At 57.7% G+C, this 16,559-nt stretch overlaps 1 protein-coding gene across 1 annotated transcript in view; it reads right to left on the bottom strand.

Moving 5' to 3' along the window:
• Positions 1-16,559, bottom strand: part of SDK2 (sidekick cell adhesion molecule 2) — a 167,068-nt gene that overhangs the window by 68,038 nt on the left and 82,471 nt on the right. The window contains exon 2 of the mRNA XM_073310179.2: positions 13,816-13,975. Coding sequence (XP_073166280.1) covers positions 13,816-13,975 — 160 coding nt within the window. The remainder of the gene's footprint in view (positions 1-13,815; positions 13,976-16,559) is intronic.

Raw genomic sequence — 16,559 nt, 5'->3', positions numbered from 1 at the left:
TCATAGGGTCACTCACGAGGGCTGGGCTGCAAGTGCTGGTTTGTTATTGTACAGCACGGGTGCTTACGAGCCCTGGGATGCTAACACTCCCTTTGTTAGCGTAGGGTTGCCCAGGATCGTGCAGGCTGGTTTGTTATTGAAGGGATGTTTAATGGCTTATGCCACTGATTTATTTTGGGGGGTGAGGGGACGTCGCAGCTGAAGCATCTGCTTTAGCAAATTAAAAACCAGAACGCCGCAAGGTCCAGTGACGCTTTCAACACAAGCCACGGTAAGCAGCAGCTCAATAGATTTGGGATCGCAGAGCCTTGGCACAGCCCCTTTGATTAACACACTGTATAACGACTAATTAATTCTACAGGGGGACGTGTACGAGAATCGTTATTGTGTGATCAGGACATGGCAAGAGAGCATTAAAACACACTTAGCAAGATTTACCAGCTCCCCACATGCAGAGAGCCGTGGCCAGCCCCAGCCGAGGCCTCACTCAATATGTTTTTAACCATCCCCCTGGTATTTAATCAGCTCATGTTAACGGCATTATTGAATCTCAATTAGCTCCTGATTGGAGAAAGCTGCATTTTGACACATGAGGCCAGAGCCATCCTTGGCGGCTCCTGCAAAGAGTCCTTTTGCTGTGGTCAGGGGAATTCCAGTAACTCCAGCGGCCTTGTAAATCGCCAGCTCAATTGGTCCGGCTAGAACAATAAGCTGTTTAATAATTTATGCACATGCATTAATCTGCTGGCTTCCTACGGCGCGCAAGGGGCGGAGAGCCCAGCCACGTCGGGCCGGAGAGAGGCACAAACAACAAGACGGCTATTCATGTTTCAGTATCTAAGAGGGACAGAGCCAAGGTCAGGGCAGGAGGCTGGGAACACGTCCTACTTTCCTCCGCTGCTGGGGTGAGTGCCTTCCTGGACTGCTGATCCAAACTCACGAATAGACACTGGATCTGTAACCCCAGCTCTTCCACGGACACCTCCCCTCCCCATTAACCAATCAACACGCACAGCTTGGCTATCCTACAATAACACACGCAGCCCCGCCCTCCAGAGCAACCCTACAATAACATACCAACCTGGGTAGGTCAGGGCTCAGGAGAAAACTGAAAATCAAAAAAGTGTCTCTTTCCAAATATAACCGGGAAACACCCCCCTAGGGCTTCCCATGATATTGGCCTTTTCAGTGTTTTTTAAACTTTGTTCCTCTTCTCCAGAAACAAATAATTCGATGGGGACACTGCGCTGCATGGACCCTCCTGCCAGCAATGGGGCTAGAACTCAGAGCCCCCTGCTCCAGAAGCACGCACCCCAGCTATATGAATCAAAGAAAAGTCTCCCCTACCTCGGAGGGGCCTGTCACACGCAGTAGAGCGGTCCCGATTGCCCCCAGTACAGGGCACTGGTACATACATACACGCGGCACTGAGCAGACCCTTCAAACGAAGTGACACCCAGAAAGGGCAGAAGCAGCAGCCTCCCACAGGGCGGGGGTGGGGACTCACCACTGTGAGTGGGGGGCGCCGGCGGGAGAAGTGACTGCAAACCCGCTGCTTCTCCAATCCGCCCCAATCCCTGGCCAGGCGGTGGCCACCTGGCTCACTGGAATGTGGGTCCCCACAGGCAGGGCAAAGCCTGACGGACACGGGTCCCCCACCCTTTCCACTCCTCCTTCCCGCTCTGGTTTAAATGTAAAGTTCACTGAACCCTCAAGAACCTTGCAGGGTTTGGGATGTGTCTGATTTTTAACTGGCTGCATTTCCCTCACCCCTGCGGTCAATTCCGATCAGACAGCCAAACCCTGAGCTCTCCGCTCAGCTCAGATCCCCACAGCCGGTGGCCATTTACTTGTGAGGCGCGAGGAAGGAGCCCAGAAACCAAACTGGGATTCTGCTCTCTGGTTTCAGCAGCCGATTCTTGCTCTCGCTTGCGTCAGCTTCGCACTGGTGCAAAACCACTGACTCGGGCAGAGCCGCTCCAGAGGGAAACCGGTGGGAGCGAGAGCAGAACTAGGCCCGTTTTCTTCCCAGCTTCCTCCGAAAAGGTATTACAAGAGCCAAAACGACAATCCTGTGCCAGAAAGAGAACCCGCGGGCATCTGGCCCGAGCGAGGCGGTGTGGGGGCTGTGGCATAGCAAAGGAAACCCAAACCAGAGCCTTGTGGGGAATTAGTCATGCAAAAATGTTTTGGGGGGTGAGCGATGTGTCTGACGAAGCTAATATGCAAGCCAAGGAGCTAATTAAATTTTCCTAGTCTCCATGCTTCTGGCAGAGGGCTTCTGGGTTCTTGGGAAAACGTGGGAAATCCTCTGGGTGGGCGCTGGAGTCCTGCACCAGATGTGGAGGGGAAAAGGGATGGAAGCGGAATGAGAATTTATTTAATAGAGGGAGAGGGGCGTGTGTGTGAGAGTCCGTCCGTCCTTCCATATTCTAATATATGCGCGATGTAATTTCAGAAGGGAGCAGGACTCAATGCAAACCCTAATACGACAATCTCATGTGATAAATTACCAGCTCTAACCAATCTGCATGTTAAATTTCTTGCACGAGAAATAAATATCCTCAATCCGCCAGAGAAGCTCTTTCCTTCGGAGGGTTTCATTGAAGACATCGCACGGCCTGATTTGCATGTTATGATTCCGTGTATGAAAAGAGCTCAGACTCCGGAGAACCCACAGGAGAGCCACACGCTGGAGAGAGAAACCGCAGAAAAATTTCTTAGCCCCGAGCCATAGGAGTGTGTGCGCACCGGGCTGGGGTAGAGAGAGTGCAGCACACAATAGGCAAAATCTTTCCAACTTCTCGGCCTCAAAACTCTCCGGAGACGCTGCGTTAAGCTGCCTTCTCCTTAAGGAAGGACGAAACCCTCCTCTGAGCTGTTTAGCTTTTCCCTGAGAGCCTCCCCAGGATTTTTCCAGACACATGCACCAGGCAGGTAAAAGGGGAGGGTGGGAGCTGACCTGCAGAGACTGGTGCACAGACACAAGCTAACCAGCACAGCGATCTTCTGTATCCTTGCAGCGCCCCGTAGGCCGGGCTGTTGGAGCCACAAGGATGAGCCCAGCACGCTTCATGGGGGAAGCTCGCCAGCTCTGCGCCAGGCTGATGCAACCCCAGGGCTGCGCAAGGAGGAAGGGCTCCCTGACCCGCATCCTTCCCCCTCGCCCTTCTCGGCACCTCCACAAGTCGCCCCCCTTTGCGTGCCAGGCCCTGACTGAGGCAGGGGAGAAGAGGGGGGTTACTATGGAAACGCCGGGGCAAAGCCGGGAGACAGGTTCTTTTCTTTAAAAAGAAAAAAGTGAACTTATTAGTCTTAAATGCCATAATGATTGAAAGGCAGCGCAGGAGCCCTCGCTGGGCTAATCAGCCTTCGTGCCCCCGCTCCTTCCTACTTCCCTGCTCTTTTCAATCGGTTTGAGGGCTCGGTGTATGCGGGGGGAGGGACTCCAGGGCAGTTGCACCCATGACGGGCTGCCCGCGACAGCACCCAGATCCGGTGCAAGGTGGGCAACGAAAGCAACGGAGCAGACGCCAGGCTGGGGGGCATGGCGCTTGCTTTGGGAATTAGTGATGCCTTGTTTGGCAAGAGCAACTGGAGCCTGGGCTGTCCCCATGCCAGGGCAAGGAGCCCCCAGCGCTGCAGCCAGCTGGCCAAGGGCTTTCCGGGAACCACCGTCCACCGGCTCCTTGCGCGGAGCCTCGGCAGACAGGCTGCCACTTCCTCAGACACTCCCTGCTCTTGGCGAGGGAGGAATCTGTCTTGCCAGGGGGCGGCATGGATGGGGTGTAGGCAGGGGCGGATGTAGCCTCCAGATTCAAAGGGTGCACTGTTCTAAACTCTTCTGGGGTCACGGACCTCCCTCCCCATGGGCATGGGGGGGTCAGAGAGGGCCTGGGCCTGTTGGGTCACTGCCCTCCCCAGGGGGATGGGGGGACTCTGCCCTGCGTGTGGCCAAGGGCTGCTTTCCTGTCCGGGGAGAGAGAGAGAGGAGATTGCTGGAGTGGTTAAATGGGAGACAGAGACAGGACGCCTGGGTTCCTGGGCCAGCCCTGCGACTGCCTCACTCTGCGAAGCTGGGCAAAGCCGTTCCCCTCTCTGTGTTCCACACAGAGCCTTGGGCCAAACCTAGCCCAGAGGGCGGGTGCAAAGGATAACAAGAAGCCAACCCAAATCCAGAACTCCCATCTCGCATCCAGGCATTTCTCACTGGGCAGGCAGCTGGCATCTTGGACACCCCAGTTTCACGGGGGCAGGCTGCCAGCTCTTTGGGGCAGGGACTGGCTTTCTGGCCTGGCCTAGCGCAACAGTGTCCTGGCTCGGTCTCGGGGCGATACGGTGACACAGACAATAACCAGTGTCTAGGGTGGCCATCAACTCCTAGGCTATCAGCCAACTCCTAACGCTCTGGCCTGCATCTCTGCTGACCAAGCCGGGCCTCCCGGGGCGAACGCCTGGATGGAGAGAGAGGATCGAGCGACAGAGCAACCAAGCCAGGAGTCAGCCGGTACTTCTCTTCTCCAGCTGTACCCAGGGCTGCTACCGGGCGACAATACCCCAAACTGCTTCCTTCCTGGGCTGGTGCCAAGACGGAAGGATCAAGGCACAGAGATTACTCAGCTGGCTTGGTAACCGGGCTGCCCTTGTGCCACTTTAAACAACTACAAATCAAACTGGGCACTAGTTCATAGCCCTGGCAATGGAACCGATCAGATAGTGAATAGCTATCAATGGCCAGCGCTCACCCCACCCTGTCGCTGTCTGCTGGCTCCCAGGTGCTCCTCTGGAGTCTGCTGTCAACACCTGTTGTGTCTCGTCTGAAACTCAGTGCTTCAGGGTAGAGACCTTGACTGGTGTTAGGCTTGAATCGGGCCCAGAGTAACAGGTCCCTGGGCCCAGCTCCTCAATGGAATTTTGGTGCCTAACTCCCCTTCAAATCAAGGTGCCTAAATACCTTTGGGGTCTGGGTCCTGCCCCCTTAGTGTACCGCAATACAAATAAATAATCATGTTGTGCATTTCGAAAGCACCTTCCACCCAGCGGCACCAATTTGCTTAACGATTGCATTAAGCCCCACACCCTCCGACTGGAACCCCTTAACAAGAGGGGAAACTGAGGGCGCAGAGGAAAGCCAGGGACTTGCAGAGCCAGGATTAGAACCCAGGAGTCCCCTGTACTAAGCATTATAACAGCAGACTCTACAATCCAATTACCTTTCTCCTGATGTACCTGAAGGGAAAACACTCTCTCCAGATGCGGCAAAATTCACTGTTAATTGTGAAAAAACTTCACTGGTAAAGCAATTGATCCGAGCAGAAACCCCGGCTAGTGAAGAGAAGCACTAAAGATGATAAACAATTTTGACCCGCGTAATTACTTTTTTCCACCCTGAAACTGGTATTTGCTGAACAACCGTGAGTGATTTTCCTGTTACGAGGGCTGCACAGTGCAGTAATTGTGCCATTAGGAGCGAGCTATTGGCAGGGCTGGCTGAGCTCGGCTCCGGAGAAAGGGGAAAGAAAGCCGCAGCATTGGGTTTCAGGTCACATTTCAGCATCGCTGCTAAGCCCCAAAGCATCCCAGTGGGAGTGACCGGCTGGCAGCCGTATGGTGCATGCTGCTTGACTTACAGTCCCTGGCGCTGTACATAGCCGGAGCACGCTGAACGGACCAGGTAGAGCATATTGCTACGCAGGCTAGCTCTGCCCCGGCGGGCTGCCTGATCAGTCCGATGCTGAAAGTAACAGCCACACAGCTACACGGCTCTGGCTTGTCGCTAGGCCCCTGGCAAGCCAAGGGGTGCAGCCACCCACGGGATGTTGGAAAGAGACCGCCGGCCTAGTTTGGTGCTTGATTTTGTAACCTGTAATGACGTGGCGGTGGGTTGCCTCTCCATTCGCCACTCCCACCTGATGTGTAGCAGAGACCCAGGCAGCTCCACATCCTTCGCCCCGGTGCTGGGAAGAGCTGCCGAAGCAAACCCACTGCAATGACCCAGCCATGCTGGGGCCCAGGGCAGTGAAGGAGAAGATGGGTTTCCTGGGGGCAGTGAAGGAGAAGTGAAGGGTTTCAAGGGGCGCACACGGGGGGCCTGCCTTGTTCCTTTTGCACCAGGGCCCGCAGCACAGACGGATGGCGGGTGCGAGCTCTTCCAAGCCTAAACTGGCAGCAAAGAACGAAACTGCCGGAGCACTGGGGAGCGAGACGCTCTGCAAGGCCAGCCGGGCCCAGCGGCAGCTCCACGGCGTCGATCCACTCGCCCGCTGGAGAGGTGCCCATGGCCGCACCCCGGCGCAACCCTCCCGAGGGTCAGAGAAAGGCGGGAGCCCTTGGCATAAAGGGATCTCCCAGCCCTGCCCTTGCATCCAGGCCAGCCCTACTGTCCCCAAGGACAAGTCCATTTCTAAACTCGTTAGCAGCTAATTACTACCGCCCCTCTGGCTGGCACCGTGCCACCTACATCTTTATTAACCTTCCATTTAGGCCCATCACAACTAATTCTGGTGCTTCTGCTTCCTCACCAGCAGCCCCCCACTTCCAGACAAGAGGCCCAGACCCTCGCCTCAATGGCGTCCGTCTCCACGGAGACTCAGGCGGCACCAAGCTGCCGAGGGCCGGCTGGGCCCGAGCAGCTAGAGAAGAGGGTTAGAGTTAGGCAGTGATTTGCTTCATTAGCTGCAGATCGGCGGGTTGACTTGTTTGCCTTTCCCCGCAGCACGTGGTTGTTTTCTCTCACAAGCCTCTGGCTGGAAGCTGGATTGGGGAATCTGGAGCCTTCTCAAAAAACGGCCACCTTTGCACCCAAGAGACAACCGTGACCGTCACACTTACATGAAACCTTTCAGCCAATGATCTCAAAGCGCTTCAGCAATATGGGCCCTGCTCGTATATTACAGATGGAGAAACTGAGGCCCAGAGCTAGACGGTGACTCTCCCGTGGCCACCCAATGAGTCAGTGGCAGACCCGGAAATAGAACCCAGAAGTCCTGACTACCAGTCCTTTAATTACTAAACCACGCTTCTTCCCAGAGCCAGCAAGCAGACCCCCAGAGCCCCACTGCTCTAACCACTAGCCCCCACTGCCCAGCTCAGTGGTGGGAATAGAACCCAGGAGTCCGGACTCCAGGTCTCCTATGCTAATCAGGAGGCCACGCTGCCTGTAGTAAACCCAACCCACCCACTCTCGGCACCGGGACACGACAGTGGTGGATGCTGCAGGGTGCATTTGGGGCGGCCTTGTCCCCGTGACCTCAGCACCCCCTTTGCAGACTCTCCTCCACAGACTGTGCACGCCGCCCCTCCACCCCCACCCTGTTCTTACTCGGGTTCCCACAATCCAATTTAATGGTTGACATTTTGCATTATTCCCGCAGCAATGGGGACCACGTTTTGCTCCTGGCCTGAGAGTGCTTCAGCTAATCTGGGCCCCTCTTCGGGCTCCCCATTCCTCATCGCCAATGGGAGATCTAACGTAACTCTCATCAAGACATGAACTGTGCCACCCGCCGGGCTTAATGACTCCTGTTTTCACCGACACCTCTGGCCTGGAAACGGAGGGGTTTCCACACGCTGGCCAGTCCAGCTTGTACCCTAGAGCACTGAGAGCCTTGATGTCATGTGGGGCCAAATCCAGCCATGGGGTAAAGGAGGCATCAAATTCAGTGGCCTGGCACTTGCTTACACTAGGCCTGCAAGCCCCATGTGCTGAGACACGGGAGAGCAGCTCCCCTGGCCCAGAACACTGGACGACCAGCTGGTGGGGGTCAGAAAGGGTCCTCTCCCCTGGGCACGCTGACCCACCAGTCGAAGATGGCATTGGTACGACTGACCACGTGCATCGCAGGCAGGGGCAGCAGCATGGTCCAGCAGAAAGGGCAGAGGAGACCTGGCTCCTAACTCCAGGCTCTGTCGCTGACTTGAGACTCGTCGTCGGGTGCCCGGGCCTCCGTTTCTGCCGTGGTTAACTGAGGAGAGGGAAGCCTGCGGGGAGCCACAGAGGTACGGCTAGTTATTAGAGCGACGATGATGGTTTTCACTTTGCATCAGGTGCTTGTTTTCCAATGTGTCCAGGTCACCAAGGGGCAAGACCGTTGGCGTGACATCCTCAGCCCAGCCCTGCTCTCCTGACACCTAAAACCTGGGAAACCCGGCCACAGCCCTGTGAAATCCAGAGAACGTCCCCATCACTCCAAGGGCTCGCGGGCCGATGCAGTCAGGGAGAGAAAGATGGGGCCATAACTGAAGGGGTTAATCCCCCCTGACCCTCTTGGGAGTTGGACCCTGGCAGCCAGAGAGTCCTTGGAGAAGTGGCTACGTCAGCTGCCCTGCCTTTCCACGCCAGACAAGTGACTGGCTGCCGTTTGGCAAAGTGAAAAGGTTTCCTTCCTCCAGCAGCTCAGAGGCACTCTCTCTCCAGTGTCCAGCTGGTGCAAGCAGGCTGAGTAACTTGGACAAGGCCCTGGAGAAGGTCTAATCTTTATTGTTTGTCCCTTTCCTTTCCCTCCCTCCCACCCTGGCATCACATCTCCCCATCCCTCTCCCAGCCAGAGGCTGGGCAAAAACCCATTTTCATTTCTGTACCTTTCGATGGATAACAGTGACGTTTATTCTTAAGCAGGTTTATTTTTTAATTTTTATCAATGTAAATTTTCACAGTTGTGGGAAATTATGGGGTGGGGATGTCAGACAATGGGGAAGCCGGGCAATTATTTAATGACAGTAGACTTGAGATTCAAAAAGTTAAAGGTCTCTAACAGTGGTTTTCAACCTGGGGTCCACAAACTATGTCTAACATTCCCCAAAAGGGTCTGCACCCTTCATTGGAAATTTTTTTAGGGGTTCGCAAATGAGAAAAGGTTGAAAACCACTGCTCTGTAACCCTGAAAACACAACCTGTCATCATCCCGTGTCAGAACACACAAAGGAAGTAGCCTTAAATCCAACTCGAACGAGTTCTCAGGCAGCATTTGCCTTACTTTGCCTAGCTGTAAATTTCACTTCTCCTTGATGGACCTATTGGTTTGTGGTGAAACGGACATTTTCTGATATCCCGCTAACCCTTCCAAGCCTCCCTAGCCACGTGACCCTTTCCCACGGGGAAAGGCCTCGATTCCCCCTCCCCATGCCACTAACAAAGATAGGACGACACCAGCTTGGTTCTCAGCGGAGGCAGCCCGTATCGAAATGCCCCGCAGCACCTACGCTGGCCAGCGGGGCGGCGCTGCGGGCGAGGGGGCAGCGAGTGGCTCTGCGTCCCGGTCTTGCACAGTGCAGCTGTTGCGGGACTTTCCAAGAAGACGGAAAAAGCCCCCTTGACATACTGCCCCACACCATAACACGTTAATCAGGAGCCTGTTTTCTGTCTTCTCCTTTAAGAGCTGCAATGGCTGGCTCCTTTCCAGGCTGATCCGTGTGCATGCCACAATCCCAGCCCCAGCACCTGTCACATGAATAAATAAGCCCACCTTGGAAACACCGCCACAGCAGCTGCCAGATAAGCTGTCGGGTCGGCCTCCACCTCAGCGCTTCTCTCGCTGCCCTGATTCATCGGCTCCCCATATTGCTCACCACACCGATCCCCAGCCCCCCACAGGGACCCAGAGATCCACCCCGCCCACAGCCCCGCCGGCTTTTCTGTTGCCTCCCGGATGTTTCAGCATCGAAGGAGAGTTTATAGAAATGCACAGGTGGCAGAGCAGCAAACCCAGCCTGATTCTAGCTCCCAGCTCTAGCCCTCTGTCTGGGAGTCCACATCCCCGGTCGGGACACTCATCTCGCTTCCCACTCCAACAGTGCCCTCAAGTCCCCATCTTGGTGCCTCCCCTGACTGGTCAGTCCCCTGAGTCGGCTGTGCTAAGCGTCTTGGTGGGTTTGCCCCAGCTGCCCGCGGGGTGTGTGTGTGTGTGTGTGTGTGTGTGTCTGTCTGTCTGTCTCCTGGGCCTGCGGGTTGTCAGAAGCCCGAATGGGAGCATTTGTACCCACAGATCCCTAGCTCCCTCAAACTGGCAGCTGTGTTCCCATGACTGGCTGCAGTGTAGGGGGCTCCCAAGAACCCTGGGCTCTGCTGCCCTGGACAGGCTCCCCCCCCCACTCCACGGGGCTGCTGCGGGCATCACGGTGGTGCCTCCCTCCCAATTCAGGGTGCAAGAGCTGGGGCGGGCGGGTCTGTTCTCACAGCAGGGGGCAGGGAAGGCTGAGGCGTGTGACGGGCTGCGTGTGAAACACCCACACGTTGTGCTGGTTCTTCCTCACCCACCCGGCCCCCACTCCACTGGGCAGCACCAGCTTCACTCTCGCCCTCTCACTGGCAATTTGTTCTATGCTTGTTGGCTTAGTGAGTGACACCCCCCTCCCCTGCCCTGCCCCAGAGAGTCACTGCAAGCCAAGTCTGGAGGGTCTTACGCTCGCTGCAGGATTGTGGCTAAGGCACTGGGCCAGTATTTGGGAGCTCTGGGTTCAATAGCCAGCTGCCTCTGTGACTGCAGGCAAGACCCTTTGCAGCTCTGTGCCTCAGTTTCCCTATCTATAACATGGGGAAAATGACACTTGCCCAGCTCCAGGGGCTTATGTAAAGACAAAGTCATTAATGATGGTGCGATGCCCAGATGCGATGGTGATGGGAGCTGCAGAGACATTGTTCACTCAGGCAAATGCCCCAAGAGGTTAGCTGGAGTGCAGAGCCCAGGAATGGGCCCTGGGTGCAGAGCGACGGGGTGTGACTCTGGCTTTCCCAGAGCTCGCTGCCTGTCTGGGCACAGCAGGGAGGGGTAATTTGACTCTGAGTTTGGCATTTTTTCTTGCAACCCCAGAATTTCAACTGGAAAAATAAACCTCAAAGCAGAAGCCCACCCCAGCCGCCCTGCGCAAGGTGCCCCCTCAGTCTGCCTGCGGAGTGCTCCCACGGACATGCCAGGGAGCTCAGCAAACCTTCCCGCATGCCGGGTCCCGCTTTCAGCCTTGCAAGGAAAGCGAACGGCTCCAGACAGCTCCAGAAGTCAGATCCCACCCAGTGCAGCGAGGGCAGAGACTGGCATTCCTGAGCCTTCTGCTCCCACCCCCTCGGCTAACACAAAACAAAGTTACTTCCCTTCATAGCAGGCCGTGGGCCCAGCGGCCAACAATGGGGCCCTCAAGGCGACCGTCAGGGAGGGGATTTCACACGCGGGCCCATTGTCTGCAGTTCCCAGGGTCCTGGACCACTTAGGAGTTGCTACGGCAACGAGAAGCTTTTGGATTTGATTACTTGAAATGGGGAATGGCTTATCTAGGGCTGAATTATTGATTAAAATAGAGAGGATGACACACATGGAGGAGAGGGGGAGAGGCACCCGGCTTGATTTAAAGGTGAGCCTCGAGCGGCTGTGACTCCGGGCCAGTGGCTTTTCTTTCTGATTCCTCCCACCTGCCACGAGAGCCGGGGAGCTGGGAATAAAGCTGACAATGGGCCCCGGGGTCAGCGGGAGGGGCTATCATCGCCAGGCTGGAGGGGGTGGCGTTGCCAATCGCGGCGAAAGCTATCAATAATGGTCAAAGCACGGGACAACGTGAAGATGGCGAGCACCGGCTAAGTACACAGCTCTGCAATATTAGCATGCGGCGCTTTTCATCTTCAAAGCGCTCTGCCCAGCGTTAATGGATTAACAGAGCGGGGTGCACGCCGCACACAGATCTCACCGACCCAAATCAGTACCCAGCCCCCTGCCCCCGTTTGCTGTAGCCACCCGGGCAGGGGCTGTCTTTGGGTTACACGTGTGTCCGGTGCCTGGGGAAGCCACCAGGCGGATGCCCTGGCCCACGTGCTCTCCTGCCGGAGGCCCCAGTCCCTTTTCTCCCAGGCCTCAGCTCTGGATCTTCCAAATCAAACAGTGTGACATAAATTCAACAGGTCAATCCGATCCTCTCCCCTGACCAGGGGTCTTCTGTTGGAGCCAACTCCTCGCCAGAATTACCCCACACTGGCTGCCTGCCTGCCTGTCAAAGGCCTCACTGCTTCCTTCTCCTTCCTAGCCTGCTCCCTGCAGGATCACTCTTTGCAGGCCACCTGCCTGAGCTGGCTAGAAACCCGGTCCCAGCTGCTCATGCAGGATCTACCAACTTGCCGCAGTTCTGCTGGGCTCCTGCTGGCTTTTATGAGGACCAGGTGATCTTCAAGTTATCACCGGGTCCTTGGCCTCCCAGTCTCAGTGGGCGGCAGCTGATCAGTCCCAGGTGGGGTCAGCCTGGGACAGCCTAGCACAGTGAGGGCCCCATCCCTACCCGTGGCTTCCAGGTGCTACTGCACTATAATATTTCAACATCCAGTGGGTTTCCCCATGCCCCCCCGGGTCCCGCACTCGCTCCCTGGGAACGTCTCGGCCAGGGGGTGGTGCTGGTCCGGGGCAGAGGGAGTCCACAGCCAAACTGCTCCTGGGAAACGGGTTTTAAACCCTCCTGGGAAAGCAGGGACCTCAGCAGGCCCGGCAGGCTCCGGTTCCTGCCCCTTCCCCCTTGACAAACATGCAGGCCTCTCCAGACCGTGCCCTGGGTGTGCTGCATGCCAGCAGGGTCGCCTTGGCCTCTGCCCACTGCGCAGTCCGCATGCCGCTCTGCCTGAGCACTCCCTCCCGACGCCGGCCTGCTCAAATCCGCTTCCCCAGACGCGGCAAGGCAGCCCTTGGCATGCTCAGCAGCGTGCGCCGACCCAGGGGCACCACACGCACGGCTCCTTCCCTCCCACCCAGATGGACCAGAACCAGGGGCCAGGCCTGAGGAACCTCGGGGGGAGGGAGCCACGTCATTTGCCTAAAATGTGGCCGATACCAGCTTCTCTCATCTCCTGCAGAGGGGCAGCCAGCTGAGACTACAAGTCCCAGCATGCAACACTCCCCCTTAATCCCCTGTGCTGGGCCAAGATGGAGCACTGAATGCTGGGACCTGTAGTCTCCCCAGGCCGCACTCCACGGTCAAGGGGACGGCAGCCACAGATCGCATTGGCATGGCATTGGCATGGGCTGCACCGTGGCCACCTCGTCCCTGTCAATCCTGAGTCCCTGCTCAGCCACCTCCCAAAAGCCCCTGCCACAGTGTTCACGGGGCAGCCTGCAGGGCAACAGGTGGGCAGACTGCCCCCAACGGGCACAAGCCAGAGACTAGACCGTAGCGTCTGGGAGAAGGGGGTGAATCTGGGAATTAACTGTCAATTCCCACAGGCCTCTTGGACACCCATGGCCAGCACAGGGCAGTTGCCCACGCCCCAGGAAAACCACCGCCGGCACCTGCCACCCTCGCTGCCCAGCGGGGCCCTTAGCAAGGGACAGGAGCTCGGAGAACAAAGGGGGACACGTCTCCTGCTACTCTTCACTTTTTCCTCAGCCCTGGCCCTTTAGCCGCTCTCCAGTGCCTTGGCTGTGGGGGCTGGTGCATCCCGGCACATCCTGGGGGCCCTGCCTGCTCCTCGATCGCTGATCAACCTACGGGGGCGGACGGCTGGCGACATTGTTAGCGATTTCCTGCCCTCGGGTGGATTGGGCCCAGGGATGTGGGGAGAGGGCAACGTCACTTCATCTTGGCTCCGAGCTTGTCCCTGCATCCCACCTCCCCAGCAAGCCACCCCCTCTGTGGGCCCAGACCACGGGGGAACTCGTCCGCTTCACAGGACACTTATGTGCCCTCACCTGGGGTCCCCCAGCGCCAGGCCAGCTCCCCTCGCTCCACCCCACAACAGCCTGAGCAGAAGAAACAGTCAAGACGCGGAAGCCTCCCCAGCGCCGTTGCTGAGGAAAGGTCCCGGCAGTTCCCCACCGGGGCAGGGCAGGGCAGGCCTAGGGGCTCGCTCACCTGTATTCCAGAGAGAACTTGGTCAGCTCCTTGTTGTTGTGAAGCCACTTGAACTCCAGGGGCCAGCTGCCCTCGGCCATGCAGGTCAGGACCAAGCGGTTCCCTTCCAGGTGGACCTGGCTCCGGACCGGCTCCGTTTTGAAATATGGCGAAACGTCATCTAGAAAGAGAGGCAAAGGGGGCAAAATGAAACCCACTGGATCCCCAGAGCACCCCACGGGGCCCCCGTCCCCTCTCACGGTGCATACACCTCCCCATGGTACCCACGGCATTGCAGGCGCCGGACACCAGGCCGAACAGCAACTGGTAGGAGTCACCCCCTCCCAAGGCCAGCCTCAGCCCTGTCAGGTGAGCACACGCCAGCCCAGCTGCCTCCCTGAGCCACTGGCAGGTGCCTCCGTTGACTCCAGCAGAGCTGCCCTGCGGGGAGGTGGGGGCTGCACTGCTGGGCATTGGGCCCTGGGCTGGCTTGAGACTGAGGCCTCCTCTTTGCTCGTTCGGCCTGGACGGTCAGAGCCCCATGGTCCTGGGCAGGAGGACGCAAGGATTACCTGGGGGGACTGAAGCCCTGGGAGGTGAAGAGCCTTGCCCGGGGCACACCGGCACTCAGTGGCAGAGAGGAAGTTGATCTCTTGACTCTCAGCCCAGTGCTGTACCCCAAGGCCACTTTCCCTCTCCCAGGGCTGCCAGGCACAGGGGCAGCACTTCTCCAGCGACCCCTTGCGCCATCCCGGGGCCCCATGACACACCTTGGCCAGTCTCAGTCCTGCTTTACAGCTGGGGAAACCAAGGGCAGGTGGCCCGGTTCAGGGACAGAGCTGGGACGAGAACCCAGGAGTCCTGTTCAAACCGTCAGAGCCATCTCCCTCCCTCAATGGGGGTAAATCCCTGGGACCTGGACTCTCAATCCCATGCCCTAACCTGCCTCCCAACCCCCTGCTCTAACCTCCCTTGTCACCATGCTAACCAGCCCAGCCCACTGTTGCCAGAACAGTGGGCAGCTCGTTATGCCGGAGCTGGGAGGGGGGTAGGACTGGGAGAGGTGTGGGTTGGGTTTCCACAGAGAAAACCCTCTCAACGGAGCTGCTGGGGGTCTACTCCAATGTCCCCGCACTGGCTGACAGTGCCACGGTCTGGCCGGGCTGGTGGCTGAGAGACGGAGCCAATTCTCTCCTCTGCATACGCAGGATGGAGCTGTCAGGACTCCTACCAAAAAAAGCCAGTGCAGCCCCCGAGACCCGCCCGGGCTGGGCCTCACTGAGGCAATTTCAGCCCCAGCCTTGCTCTCTGGAAGTCCCCCCCTTGCCAACCTGACCCCTCCTGTGCAGCAGGGTAGAGGCCCTGGCACACGTCTGGGTGGGGGAGGAGGTTTGGAAAGGGGCCGGGGTGGGCAGGGGCGAAAGGCATGGGGGATGGAGAAGGAGCAAGTGAGAAGGGGGGAGTAAGGGGACTTTGAAGGGCTTGTTCTTTCCAGCCACCTTGTGCTTAAAAGAGCCCTGCCAAGGCTGAGATGAGACCTGGGGACGTCTTTGCCCCAGGGAAGATTTCTTCTGCGCTGACAGTGGAGGCTTCCATGCTGCGGCCAGGGAGATAATGAGGCTTTGGTGCCAGGGAGTCTCAGAGCCCTTTGCAAACCTCCTCCCCACCCCGCCAGGCCGGGCAGGAGCTGTACCCCTGTTTCCCAGCACAGGGGAACCCCGAGGACATCACCCACAGTCACACAAGGGGGGTATGGAACCCAGACATCCCAGGTCCCCAGACACATGCTCAGGCTGTGAAACCAAGCGTTCTCTATCCTAGGCAATGTCGGGGGCACACGCCAATAGACCGTGTCCTGTGAACATCTCCCTGGCCACTAGCCATCGCCCTGACACCACTACCCCTTGCATTCGGCACCCCACCTTCCACTGATCATCAACCAGACACCACTACCTCTCACATTCGTCACCCTGCTTTCCACTGGCCATCAACCAGACATCACTACCCCTCGCATTCGGCACCCCGCCTTCCACTGACCATCAACCAGACACCACTACCCCTCGCATTCGGCACCCCGCCTTCCACTGGCCATCAACCAGACACCACTACCCCTCGCATTCGGCACCTCACCTTCCAGTGGCCATCAACCAGACACCACTACCCCTCGCATTCGGCACCCCGCCTTCCACTGGCCATCAACCAGACATCACTACCCCTCGCATTTGGCACCCCGCCTTCCACTGGCCATCAACCAGACATCACTACCCCTCTCATTCGGCACCCCGCCTTCCACTGACCATCAACCAGACACCACTTCCCCTCGCATTCGGCACCCCGCCTTCCACTGGCCATCAACCAGACACCACTACTCCTCACATTCGGCACCTCGCCTTCCACTGGCCATCAACCAGACACCACTACACCTCGCATTCGGCACCCCGCCTTCCACTGGCCATCAACCAGACACCACTACCCCTCGCATTCGGCACCTCGCCTTCTACTGGCCATCAACCAGACACCACTACCCCTCGCATTCGGCACCTCACCTTCCACTGATCATCAACCACACACCACTACCTCTCACATTCGTCACCCTGCTTTCCACTGGCCATCAACCAGACATCACTACCCCTCGCATTCGGCACCTCGCCTTCCACTGGCCATCAACCAGACACCACTACCCCTCGCATTCGGCACCCCGCCTTCCACTGGCCATCAACCAGACACCACTACCCCTCGCATTCGGCACCTCACCTTCCAGTGGC

The sequence above is a fragment of the Lepidochelys kempii genome, chromosome 14, assembly GCF_965140285.1.
Source record: "Lepidochelys kempii isolate rLepKem1 chromosome 14, rLepKem1.hap1, whole genome shotgun sequence".
NCBI lineage: Eukaryota > Metazoa > Chordata > Testudines > Cheloniidae > Lepidochelys > Lepidochelys kempii.
The sequence above is the reverse complement of the archived record's forward strand: the minus strand, read 5'-3'. Positions and strand labels throughout refer to the sequence as shown.